The sequence below is a fragment of the Gobius niger genome (genome assembly GCF_951799975.1).
Source record: "Gobius niger genome assembly, chromosome: 16".
Taxonomy (NCBI): Eukaryota; Metazoa; Chordata; class Actinopteri; order Gobiiformes; family Gobiidae; genus Gobius; species Gobius niger.
Window position 1 is genome coordinate 17193587 of NC_136867.1, and position 13050 is coordinate 17206636.

Below are 13050 nucleotides of genomic sequence, written 5' to 3' on the forward strand. Positions count from 1 at the left end.
TATATATGCACAATATATCGCAAAATTACTGAGGTCGTCCATCTGAGTCCAATCTACACATTTTTTGCTAACACAGCCGCAAACAAATACATGAGGGAACTTGAAACACATTTTGTCATTTTTTTTCTTTTCAATTTTTAACCATGTTTTGGTCCTGATTTATTTTCTTTTTTGTCTGGCTCTGACACATTTTCACGGAAAAAAAAATTGCTTAAGATTTTTGTTTAGGTTTGTTGGAACATACTGTGTTCAAATGAGTGAAATATTGGTATTGGTATTGGTATTGTTAACATTGAATAATAAAGGATTTATCATATCGTGCCGCCCTACCACATTGTAATAGTCTATTGCACTTTTAACATCTCCAGTAAAAGCAGATGAACAAATAGTTTTCCTCAGAACAACCAAAATACAAATATAAAAGAAAAAAAAAACATTTGTTGATGGATATAATCTTCTTTTTATAAAGCTGTTTCTTCCTGGGTGAGTTTTTTTTGTGCTGGCCAAGTGCTTCTATCAAAGCTCACCAATGACTTCTGTCCAATGGCAGCGAATTAAAACCTGGGTGTCCACTTTTGTAGGCTTGTTGAAGGTTACCATTTTATTAAAGTATCAATAAGCGTCTTCTTTTAAAAAATAAGGTAAAGACAAACTCCCTTGGCAGCTTTGCCTTGAGACATTTTCCCATAAATACAAAATAAAAATTACACACAATAGATTAAATAATAAGACAATGAATTGCACAAAGCTGGAGTTTAAATTAAGACATGGGGGAGGGGACGGTGTTGGCACAGGGGTAGTAAAGGGAGTTGTCCATAGGGGGCGCTAGTCTCTGCTGATGTTAGTATGGGCCTTTTGAATGTCCGAAGATACCGATGGGGAAGTGTTTGACGTGAGACGACCACTGCGCCGCGAGCTGGAAAAACTTCACATCGTTCCACTCCACTCCATCGATAAGCACTGAGGGAGAGAGAGTATTGGACAATGTGATCACTTCCTCAGACAAACCTCATAAAGTGGAAAAACAACTCCAACTATTCGATCAACTGAAAGCTAGCAAGTAGAGAATATCAGACCTCAAAATAATAACATGTAGGAGTAATAGAGGTGCAACTATGAACACGATGGCACAGATACGTACCTCTGAGCATGGTCTGCTGCTGTTTAGCTGTGCAGATGAGCCGACTGATGCCCTCAATTAACTGACTCTTCTGCTCCACCTCTTTGTCTTTGCTTTTTTTGGGCAGAAACATCACTAAAGAGAAAGATGTCATTATATGCTTTTCAGTGTCTCAAGTTAATGCAGCTTGGATTTGAAACAGTCTATCGCCCTCGGGAAGATTGAACTTTTGCGCCTCCTGAATGTGTGAGACTCAACTCTGGCGATGTTTAAATCAAGGTTGAATACAATTCTATAAAGCTGTGCATATGATAACTGGGCATATTTTAATTGCATTCTTAATCACTTTCAATGCAGTTTTAGACTCAATTCTTTCTTTTTTTTTATGTTTTTGCTGCCACCCTTTAAATTTACACAGTATAAGATTTAAATGACCATTAGCTTACCCTTCTTGTTCTTCTCCTTGGTGACCACTGTCATGGACATGGTGGGAAGGAGACTTGGCTCAGCTCCTCCAAGAGGCAGCCTGCTGACCTGCAGCGAGCGGAAATTGCACTTAAGAGTGTTTTTGGAGGAAGAATCCCGCTTCTCCATGTCTTTCTTTCTTTCAACCGGGGCCACCCAGTAGTCCACCTGGAGTCCCATCACCTCGGACTGGCCACCACTGCTGCTGAGGACACAAAGATGAAACATTTTATATGGGCTTTGTTCATTATGTAAAGGAACAGGACACCGTTTTTCCATCCTGAGATTATGTTCTTACCTGAGCTTAGACGAGTTGATGTGTACCTGTTTGGTCTTTACGCGTGCGCTCAGTCAAGCACAATGACCAAAGATGTTGTTAGCATTTAGCCTCTCCTCCTCTCCTCCTCTCCTCTATGGGGCCAAATGGGAGTGAAGTTAGAAGCGACCAAGCACTTCGAAGTCCATGCAGTAAAATCTTCAGAATTCTTTAGGAGTGAAGATATTACTGCACAGATGTCGAAAAGCTCCTAAGGCGTTATTACGCCTTACAATATAGTACCTCTTTTTATCCTCTTAGAAAATCGACATGCTAAATTTAGTGTAACTAGACTTGGATCGTGTAACTACTCATGTAACCGGATTCAAATAGGGAAAACGTGAAAGAGCTTGGTCGCTTCTAACTTCACCCCCATTTGGGTCCATAGAAATATGCTAGGAGAGGCTAAATGCTAACAACATCTTTGGTATTTTTACGTGACTGAGCGCACGCACAAAGACCAGACAGGTACGCATCAATTCGTCTAAGCTCAGGTAAGAACATATCTCAGTACGGAAAAATGGTGGCCTATTCCTTTAAGGTCCTGATTTCAGATGTGGCCACAATGCTGTATCTCTAGGCGTTTTACTGGACAGAAATAATATATGCGTAACCTTAAAAAAAATTTAAGGATTGTTTCTACAAGTTTAGCGTATTCATCCGGTGGTTCTAATTCCTCTCAACTGAAATTAACAACTCCTGAGTTATAGAATAATGCATCCATTTTTGAATAACACATTAAAATATAAATATGAACCATAAACCAGGTTAATACATCTGCATTGCAACTGTTAAAAGTCTACCATAAAGTTCAAGTCCGGTCTTCACTTCTTTACGTTATGGCGTCACGTGAACGCAACCGACTGGGAGTTTGTTGATTTGATGAAAATTAAGTCTTAACATGTGCGTCCCGACAGCCAAGTTAAAGGCTGTTGCACTGGTATGCAACTATTTGTCTCGTCTCCAACAGATTGTCTTTCCCCGCTCTTCACCCCCCTCTTCCCCATTCAATAAGGTCAGCAGGCCTATAACCTTAAGACATGTAAGATTAGTTTCTCTTTGGTCACCTGTATGCACAAAAGCTGGTGTTGACGGAGGGGGACGAGGGTGGAGTGGGCGTGGCCTCTTTGAGAGCAGGAGAAACCTGAGGAGGGGTGGAGGAGAGCAGCGAGGAGGGTGTGGCATCGTCTGAATCTCCTGACACAGAGAAAAAGAGCAAATAATCAAGTCAAATCAAAGTGTTGGTATGTAAACTGGATCGGATTCTGGATCATATTTGTTTAGTGTTTAATTTTTGCATAGGAAATATGAGAGTGAAAAGTAACAAAAAGAAAATCTATGTGTGGAATAAAAAGTAACACTCTAAACTAGACCAAATATTAACCTGATGCTGCAGAGGCTTGCTCAACAATGCCAACTTTCACCATCTGGAGAAAAAAAAAAAAACACTTCTGTCACATAAAGGCACTGATTTCTCTACAGGTCTTTCATCAAAACCTCAAACAAAAATCTCAATACACGAGAATGAGAATATGCATTGGCTAGTTCATTCATGGGATAAAGAATGAATAGAGTTTGCATCAAGTTGAGACTTACCCCAATGAAGGGGATGAATTTCTGACAGGAGTCCTCATCAGGACTGCAACACCGCCAAGAAAACAGGAAAAACAACTGTAAGAATTAAGGAACCAACTACAAAGTAAAAATCATTGTCATGTTTAATCTACATGATTGTCATTAGCATCTATTGTTAGTAAATCATGATTTCCAAGGTGTCGCATACAGTGGGCTCAGAACGCTTTTAGACTCTAAACTATAATTTCAATGTTATTTTGTAGCTTTTGAATGAAAATCTTTCATACATATATTTCATAGTAAAAGTTCGACACCGTTCACACAATAAGGACGCATTACACAAAGAAATTTTAAAAGTTGAGGTCAGTGTTAATTTCGTCGACTAAAATATTTAGTTTTAATTTTAGTCAAAGTTATATTTTTGCAGACTAAAATTGGACTAAAACTAAATTAAACGCTCCTCATGAGACTAAAACTATGACTAAAATGTCCAGATATTTTAGTCGACTAAAATAAGACTAAATAAAAATTAGAAGGAGAGACTAAAATCATCTAAACTTCTATTGACCGTCTGAAAGAGCCTCAGATCATTTAAATTCACTGCCAAATGAACAGGTTTGTGCTTTATTCATGTGGGAGAAGAAACATGAAGTCGAGGACCTTGATTAAATATGATTAGAATGAATATTATCAATGCAAAGTCGACTAAATTAAACTTAAATTTAGTCGACTAAATTGACATGCAATTTTAGTCGTCTAAAACTAGACTAAAATTGAAACGTTTTTTTTTTGACTAAATCTCGACTAAAATTAAATTACGTTTTAGTCAAAAGACTAAGACTAAAACTTAAATAAAATATGTTGTCAAAATTAACACTGGTTGAGGTATTTCATGAGCATATATTTAGAGAGAGATTTCTTCCTGAACCCACTGAATGGAAATGCTGCAGCAGCTTTTGAAAGGTCACACTTGGAAAAACAAGTGCATGCTGTCATTTCTGCGAGGATCATCTTGTCTTACTTTTGCAGCCACAGAAAATTACCACATGCAACTATGATTCTACTAAAGCCATCCAGTTATTGCGAGAGTTTTCATCGACAAAGTCAGGCATTCGGAGGGCAGCAAAGAGACCCCAATTTTGAATAAAGTAACAGAGAAGTAGAGGGAAGAGCAACCAACCTAAACCTGACTTGAACCACTACACCGCTACTACACTGCACTACAGTTACACAAAGCTTTCTACGAACTATTTTCCTGTTTGAGAGCAGGAAAATAGCCTCAATCTAAAGCGTATGGACTAACGGAGTGCGGTTGTTGCTCTTGCCTTGAAGAAACCTGCCATCGCCCCCCCAGGGAAGACACAGACAGACTAAACACCAGAGATGCAGAAGAGAGAAAGAGAGGGTCTACAGGAGGGATAATCAAGGCCATATCTGATTCAATAGCGCTTAATTTAAATCAACTTAAAGAAGCCAGGGACGGAGCCAGATGTCTGCGCAGTATGTAACGGTCATTGCAGGAGGATACAGTATATTTAATGTTGTAAAATGGTGTGTGTCTCATCTACATATAGCTTGAATGTGCACTGAAATGAATGGGAGATACACATGCAGTTAGGGAAACATGTATGCATGAACTACTGTGGTTATTTTGGCAAAAAAGAGGGATACATTGCGGATTGGAGGGAAGACAGCTGAAAGTCTCACGAGATTGCAGCAGTCTTGGACGTTCTGTCTGATGTCATTATAGTGGAAGATTTTTATCCACCTTGTATGGCAGATAAAATCATATAGAACGTTGTGAATGCCTGATTAAAGTTCAAGCTTTTCCTCATTTCTTATCTTTGATTATAACTGAGATCGTCTATGTTTTGCTGCACAGATAAACTAACGTGGATGATGATCTACTGTAAAGCACACGAAAATATCACCGACAGGAGAGAAAACTGAAAAGTGGAGGACACACTTCCCTCACTTTATCAGCTGCAACCATTTTATCAAAAGACTGGCGGTAGGAAACGCTTTTGAACAACAGAAAGCCTTTGCCTTTAATCGTAGTTATTGCCGACTGTGCTTGTGACTCACTTGTGTGGGCAAACATAATTACTGGCCTGATTTTTCCTTTTTCTTTTCTTTTTTTCCCCCCAATAATACATGTTGTTCTATGCAGCTGTTAAAGTGGCAGGGTTCACAAAATGCAATAGAAAAGGTGCAAAAATGGCTCTGCGTGAATCAACATCGAAACTAACCACAATACCTTACTGAAAAATCAAAATGAAAGCTCTTTTTCCTTAAAAAGAAAATAAGACAAATAATAATATAAACATGTTATCGACACAAACACAGATGAAAAGACAGTGACAATGTTAGACACCAAAAACACATGTACTATACAAAACAGGCAAGCTCATGTTTATAATACAGTATTTACATTGAATAACTTGTCTTTTCAGCTCATTTTACTTTAATAAAGACTAGTAATAAGTCTATTCATATTTAGTGAAAAATCTAGTACTCCAAGAACAGTTCATTAATTCATAGATATTGCAGGTGTATTTATGTTATCGTTTGACAATTACACTCACTGACATATAACTTCCTTCAATTAGAAAAATAATGTATCTGCCTTACCTCTTCTGTTTGTAAGTTAACATGGCCTCCGCGATGGGGAGCTGGTGAGCCCCATTCGCCCCGACCATGTACTGGGTCACTCGGGACACCACGTCTGGACTCTCCTGGACTAAAGTAACCCGACAGTCATCATCAGTATAGAGTATCTTTATTATTATTCAAATGGAAACACACAACACAATGTATAACAGGTGAATGCTTGATAAGTTTACCCTTGGTTATGCTGAATAGGGCTGGGTATTGTTAAATGATGCCAGTCTGGTATTGAAAAAAAAAGATTTAGGTACGACTGGTATTGATAGGTGTAGGATTGGTATAGGTGGGTTCGAATCCCAGCTCCCGCAAATGCACACTGTCATTGTGTCCTTGGGCAAGACACTTCACTCTACTTGCCCCCAGTATCTGCGTACATTGGTGTATGAATGAGAGTGTGAATGGGTGACTGGTTCCTTACTGTAAAGCGCTTTGGGCCTGTTAAAGAAGTTGTTTCAGCTCAAATAAAACCTTTTTATTGTTTGTATTATTTATTTATTTTTTTAGCCCCAATTTTTGCTTATTTCTGAAGAAAAAAAATGTCCCCGGCATTTTTGCCCATTTTCTATTACTAGTATTTTAATATTTTTTTCTATGTTTTCCCTATTTTTCCCTAATTTTTCCTCTTTCTTACACAGTTTTTCTTTTTTGCCACTATTTCCCCCAAAGGATTCCCCATTTTTCACTCATTTCCTGACATGAGATGAAACTAGCAGATCTTCCAAACATTATTGCATTATCGTGCGGGAATAATCTGACCTTGTGTAGCAAATACAAATATTTGGGACATTTTATCACTGATGATTTGGCAGACGATGATGACGTGCTTCGACAGTGCCGCATGATGTATGTGCAGGCTAACATTCTTGTGCGCAGGTTTGGTGCATGTACAAATGTAGTGAAAAGGACACTGTTTAATGCCTATTGTACCCCACTTTATACGGCACACCTGTGGTCAAACTATAAGCGTTCAAGCATACGAAAACTCAACGTGGCATATAACGACTGTCTAAGAATTTTGCTGAAAAGACCTCGATGGGAGAGTGCCAGCCACTTATTTGTTTCTGCTGGCATCAGAACTTTTCATGCTGTTTTGAGAAATTTAATGTACAGATTTATTTGTCGGCTCAACAACTGTGCCAATATGATTATTATGAGCTTGACAAACATCAAAGTCAGTGCCACGCGCTATCAGTCTGAACTGTGGCGACACTGGTACAGTTGTCTGCTCTAAATGTTGTTGTGTGTTTGTTTTTGTTTTTTAACTGGACCTCGAGTCTGCAATAAAGGTTGATGATGATGATGATTATTGCTCTGTTTTCTGCTTGTTGATGACAAATATGTTAGTATAGGTATCAAAAAAAGTATCATTCAAGTGTCGGTATCGAAAACCAAGTATCGTTAAAGTACCGGTATCAATTTTCTTTTTTTTTTTAACGGTACCCAGCCCTATGAATAGGAGTTTATAAAGGCCAATTAAAAAGAGATGCTTTGTATGTTCTAGTACAACTTGGTTTAAACATGGCACCTTTAACAAATGAAACTCACCGGTACCCAGCCGTATGAATAGGATTTGAATAGGCCAATTATAAAGAGATGCTTTCAATGTTCTCGTACAACTTGGCTTAAACATGGCCGCTTTAACAAATGAAACTCACCAACAAGTGGAGCTTCTGGTTTGTGGAACAGGTCTCTCCAGGCGGCGTCTTGGAATAAACTGTTGTATCGATAATCTATGGTGCCCAGATATTTGGAGACGGGATGTGCGCCTAACAAACAGAAAAGACCAACAAAAGTAGAGCAAGTGTGACGTGTTTATTCAGGTCACAGTTAAAATAGACTTCATTGTGCACATAGGAGGATTTGTCCCGTGCTTTTCATCCCTCATTGCTACTGGGACAACCTGTCTCAGTAGCTTAAGATTCACCTGGAGGTTTTAGCTAGCTTTGCATGTTTTGTGGTTGATAAGGGGAAACTGGAGAACATGCAAACTTCACCCAGAAAGAGTAGAGCACAGAAAGCCTTTCTTATCTGAGCTTGACCATACAGATTTAGTTTTACTGACCTAGAGGGATGATGAGGAAGCGCATGTATCCGAGCCAGTCCGGCGTCTTGTGGGACAGATGGTCGACGAACAGCCTCAGGACGGCGCTGAGGTAGTGCTGAGCTCCCGCTACAGCGATCTTTATGGGAATGGGCGTCTGCGAGTTACAGTTGCAACTACGAGCAAGAACATAAAATATCACATAGTTCCCTATTCAGGTGCCAGTAATGATTTGAAAGCAGGTTATGAATCTTACAATCTCTGTATTCTTGAGACGATGGTGTTGAACGCAGCTTGGATGTCGGCCGTGGTACAAGTGCAAACTACAGGGAGGTGGTGATTCTGAAGCATGTCTGAAAGATACTGAAAGAGAAAGGCTTATAATGTCACGCTCTGGTTCGACCTTGGTGTGAAGACTTTGTGAGCTAATGGAGGAGAATTGACACATGTTCCACGCAGTTCTTACCTGCCCCTGCCAGTCAGACGTGTTGACGAGGATGATGCTGTCGGGGAGGTGGTTGTCAGACACGAGGATGTGGTTTAGTTGGTCGTATACGGTTTTTCTGGGGATCTACATTAGTGAAGTCAATGAGAGATTATTAATATGTTTTGATGCTTTAAAAAATGTAATTTGCTGAACTAACTAATGAAATATCATGAGGTGAGCAGCAGACGGTTCTTATCTGTTGTGTAGGGACAGAAATTACTTAGGTTTGTTTGCCTTCTTATTATTACAAAACTACTTTCAAATATTGCAAACATAAAACTATAATATGTACAGATTTTCCTTTATATGACAATGTAAATCTTAACCTCTGAACTCCCACCTGAACCAAGCGCATTTCCTCCAGTTTGGCTTTACCCAAATCGAAAAGCTTAAAAAAAGCGTCAAAAATAACAACAAAAATGAGGATGAAAAAGCAGCAAAGAAGCGACAAAAAAGTGACAAAAACACATTTAAAAAAAGTGAAAATAATGACAAAACATTACAAAAACGAGAGAAAAAAAAAACATCAAAAAAGCAATGAAAAAGTAACAAAAACATGACAAAAACGTGGCGACAATGTGACAACAAAGTTACAATCACTTTTCTAGGTCTTAGCTTTCAAATGAGGCATTACACTGCTCTCCAACTGAGAAGCTTTAACATTAGGGTAAAGCCGAACTGGAGAAAATGTTGCTTGGCTAAAGTGGGGGGTTAGATTCAACATTGAAGAAGTTGTGCTGCAGTTCCCAGTCCTACCTGCAGGTGACAGCGTGTTTCCAAGGAGCGCTCATTGTCAAGACTGTTGGCCCGTTCGTTCTGGGGTCTGCTGGGCTGCCGCTCCTTCAGAGAGGTGCTTCTGCCTCTTCTACCCGCAAACTTCGGTTCCTGCCTGAAAATACAAGCAAAATACAAGAGAATGTACCAGCATTTTACCCATAGGCCAAGAGTGTGTTTAACTGTACCTGTTGGATGAGATTATGAGGGATTCCGTCTTGGTCATTTTTCCACTAGGGGGCAGTCTCTCCATAAACGTGTCCATGTTGTCCATCTCCAACTCAGTGGTAGGAGTTACTGCTTCTGGAGGCTCCTGACGAAAACACAGAATGGTGAAGATACAATGAAACGTTTCTACTCTATTCATCCAAACACCAAAGCATCTTCGTCTGGCTTCTTCGTAATCCCAAAACATCTACATGATCACTCTCTGCACAACAGCTTTTGACTAGCCCTGTAATTTAAGGTCTTCAAAGATCACTCACTCTTCATGACACCGCGACACGAGTAATTGACTTCTTTGACACAGTGTCTTGTACTCACAAAAGGTGCATTGTCCGACTCGCCGTCTTCCTGAAACTTGGTCCCGCTGCTTTTGGTTTTATCTGGGTCAAGCTGAAACGACACACGCCACAAAGTTAACAAACTTTACTATATGAGACACTCATCCAGTCTCGCGATTCATAAGCTTATACGTCAGTTTTAGCCTACATCACACTGAGTTGTGCATGTAGCGACAAGTTGGCAAAGAAATCAACAAATTCAAACAAAATGTGGTGCAATTTGTGTCAATTAATTTGCATGAATATCTATAGGCTCAACTTTTATTTATTCTAAAAAAATTCTGAACAGGAAGCAGCTACAAGCACACAGCATAGTCGTGATAGTCAGGTGTTTCCTGCAACATCATTGACAGAATGGGATTATGGTTGGTCGGTGGGAGATGTGCACAGAGGGCAGTTAAGCCCTTTATTCCCATGAGTTTCAATGATTAACACTTTGTAGGCCACAAGTGGATTTGTGCTGTTTGTCCTTGAGCTGCTAATACACTGACACGGAATTCAATTAGTCTGAGTGAATGCAGAGAGGTCTATGGAGGGGCCACAGGTCAGCTAATATCAAGGTTATAGAGGGGTGAATGGAAATACGCTGGACAATGGAAGACTATATGTAATGCTCTACGGAGATATCATTCATAAGCAGCTGACTGCAGTTTATACAATACATTCATCAAATAACATGCGGAAAAATGCAGGAGAAAATATTCAAGTAACAAATATACATGTGGTTGTGATTGAGCCCACAAATTTATGACAGAAAATTGATTTTTGTGTACATTACAATATAGAAAAAGTTTCTCTTCAATACATTTGATAATAGTGTTATATACAGTAGTACTCACAGGACTGGGGGGCTCTCGGTGGCTCCTGCTGCTGTGGATGCTGCCGATTTCAGTCTGAGAGCTGGAGAGAGACAGGCCCTCAAAGTATGGCCTGAAACAAACAGTGTAGTATTGTGAATTGTATATCAGTACCATGGTTTAACAGTACATGAACTATACTTATTGGGTCAAATAGTAAACATATGCTGGGATGGAAATAGTAATAGTAATAGTAAGCGAGTACCATCTGATACTGTAGCTACCACACTGTGTATTATGGACTTTGCAAAAAACTGTTGCACTTCATATATTTCTGCACTTTAAATAATGTATATTTGTATTTTGCACTTATGTGTGCCTTGTTAAAGGAGCTATACCTGATTTTTTTCTAGTTATAGAATGACATTTGCTTTAGTATATTGTAAACTGAGACATTTGTGGGGAAAACACTGTAGATCTAATCATAAAGCATTTGTGTCAATTTCATGAACTTCATGAACTTTTTGTGAAAGTGAACCTGAAAAGTGACCCTGCAAGTCGTGAAATGTGCCTATTAACATGTTGTGAGGCTACAAATGTTAGGAAGATTAGGGATGAGTTTGTACCCCCAACAACATTTTAATTTAGTGGTTTCCTGTTTGAAATGAAAAAAAAAAAAACAGGTATAGGGCCTTTAAGGACTACAGATGGAAATGAGCATGGTGCTAAATCTGGTGCAGCCATCTTTTTTATGAGGCTGCACATTGTCCTTCAAATAAATAAACAAAAAATCTAAACCAAATCAAACCAATTTACCTTTGCAACAAGTGCCAAAAACCTGTGACATCTTTTAATTGATAAAATAATTAAACACATTAAGAATACCCGCCAATGCCTGTAATTACCGCTTCTACTTTCACAGCATATAAATCATATCATCTTTGTTTGTGGGCATACAGTAAATAGTGCTGTCTAAATGTTGAGAGAGGCAGTGGACCATTTGACAACCGTGCGGCTTCAAACTGCGCAAACACTCAGGCCCGTGGACGCTTGATTCAGTCTATTGTTGTAAATGTCCATTATACATTGATGCACTCACCAGTCTCTACGGCCCGTCAGTTCACATTTCTAAACCAAGACAATGCCCAACTGTACCTAAAGGATCACTGTTTACAAAACTGCACATGCTAAAATTATTCTGTCAAATCCCATCTGCGACCTACGTTTACTTGTTTAATAATGTACTAATAACGTCTTAGTCTTACATCTTACATCTTACATACACAACATCAGGATGCATACGTCATAGCTGGTTTTGAATTCAATACCTAACCTACTGTACTGCCAAAAACTGTACAAACTGATGAATAATTAGCTAATAAGTGACTTAAACATTTGTACGAGGAGCCCTGGGTCTCACTTGAGTTTAGGTTTGGGGGTACTGAGGACACTGTCGTCGTCATCCAGCTCTGGTCCACTGTCGCTGGGGTTTTCAAACTCCACACTGTCCAAGTCCAGGTCCTCCTCCTCCACTTCAGGGGGGGGCTCCGCCGGATCCTGCTCCCAATCCAAAATCTGGCATTAACATGTGCAGTGTAGCTACTGAAGTCTATAGTGCAGTACTGTGTCAAAGTGTGATGTGATTCAAAGGCATTTAATTCAGTAGATTATTTGATCTTTGAGTTTAAGTCCATATCTGGGAACTGTATCTTCACCATTGCCAGACAGTGTTAATGTCTTGAGAGAGGCCTATGCTTGAGTTTCTGTTTTCTTCACAATTAAGAGACTTTTTTCTACCTACCAACAGTGTTAATTTTGACAACAACTTTGAATTTAGTTTTAGTCTACCTAGAACTTTGCACAGTACTCAGGGTCATTTATCAAGGGTTGTCTCATGTTCATTTCCAGCTTGCACTCGCTATTTATGTATGTATCACCCGTCTGGATGAATGACCCCTACATGTGAAAAAAAAAACATTTCCAAAAACTTCACTTACCTCGTCAGACACCCTGAACCTCTTTAGGAGAGCCACCACACGCTGCTTAAAGTTCTGCTGCTACAACACAAGAGGAAAATAAAACTTGATATGTTAGTAACCAATTACAGAGCCGTGACTAGACTTCTTTCACTGGGGTGGCTCAGAGTGGTGGCACTTAGGGAGGCCCCAGGATGCTTAAATGTGTGCTTTGACCACTTCACCATATTTGTTATTGCTTTATGATATACTGTATTTTCTGGACTATA

General features: G+C 39.3%; 1 protein-coding gene across 7 annotated transcripts in view; it reads right to left on the reverse strand.

Moving 5' to 3' along the window:
• Positions 1–413: 413 nt before the first annotated feature.
• pacs2 (phosphofurin acidic cluster sorting protein 2) overlaps positions 414–13050 on the reverse strand; it is a 67227-nt gene continuing 54590 nt past the window's right edge. Inside the window, exons 8-26 of one of the 7 annotated variants that reach the window (XM_079573639.1) lie at positions 12803–12862; positions 12226–12362; positions 10848–10938; positions 9989–10060; positions 9634–9758; positions 9428–9560; positions 8651–8755; positions 8441–8547; positions 8206–8360; positions 7799–7909; positions 6108–6216; positions 5734–5766; positions 4802–4846; positions 3498–3540; positions 3286–3328; positions 2969–3098; positions 1567–1787; positions 1142–1255; positions 414–960 (exon numbers count right to left, since the gene is read on the reverse strand). In XM_079573639.1, coding sequence (XP_079429765.1) covers positions 842–960; positions 1142–1255; positions 1567–1787; positions 2969–3098; positions 3286–3328; positions 3498–3540; positions 4802–4846; positions 5734–5766; positions 6108–6216; positions 7799–7909; positions 8206–8360; positions 8441–8547; positions 8651–8755; positions 9428–9560; positions 9634–9758; positions 9989–10060; positions 10848–10938; positions 12226–12362; positions 12803–12862 — 1953 coding nt within the window. In that variant the 3' untranslated portion in view covers positions 414–841. Of the gene's footprint in view, positions 961–1141; positions 1256–1566; positions 1791–2968; positions 3099–3285; positions 3329–3497; positions 3541–4801; positions 4847–5733; positions 5767–6107; positions 6217–7798; positions 7910–8205; positions 8361–8440; positions 8548–8650; positions 8756–9427; positions 9561–9633; positions 9759–9988; positions 10061–10847; positions 10939–12225; positions 12363–12802; positions 12863–13050 lie in introns of all 7 variants that reach the window. The other 6 variants (XM_079573638.1, XM_079573640.1, XM_079573641.1 and 3 more) reach the window with 6 other exon arrangements.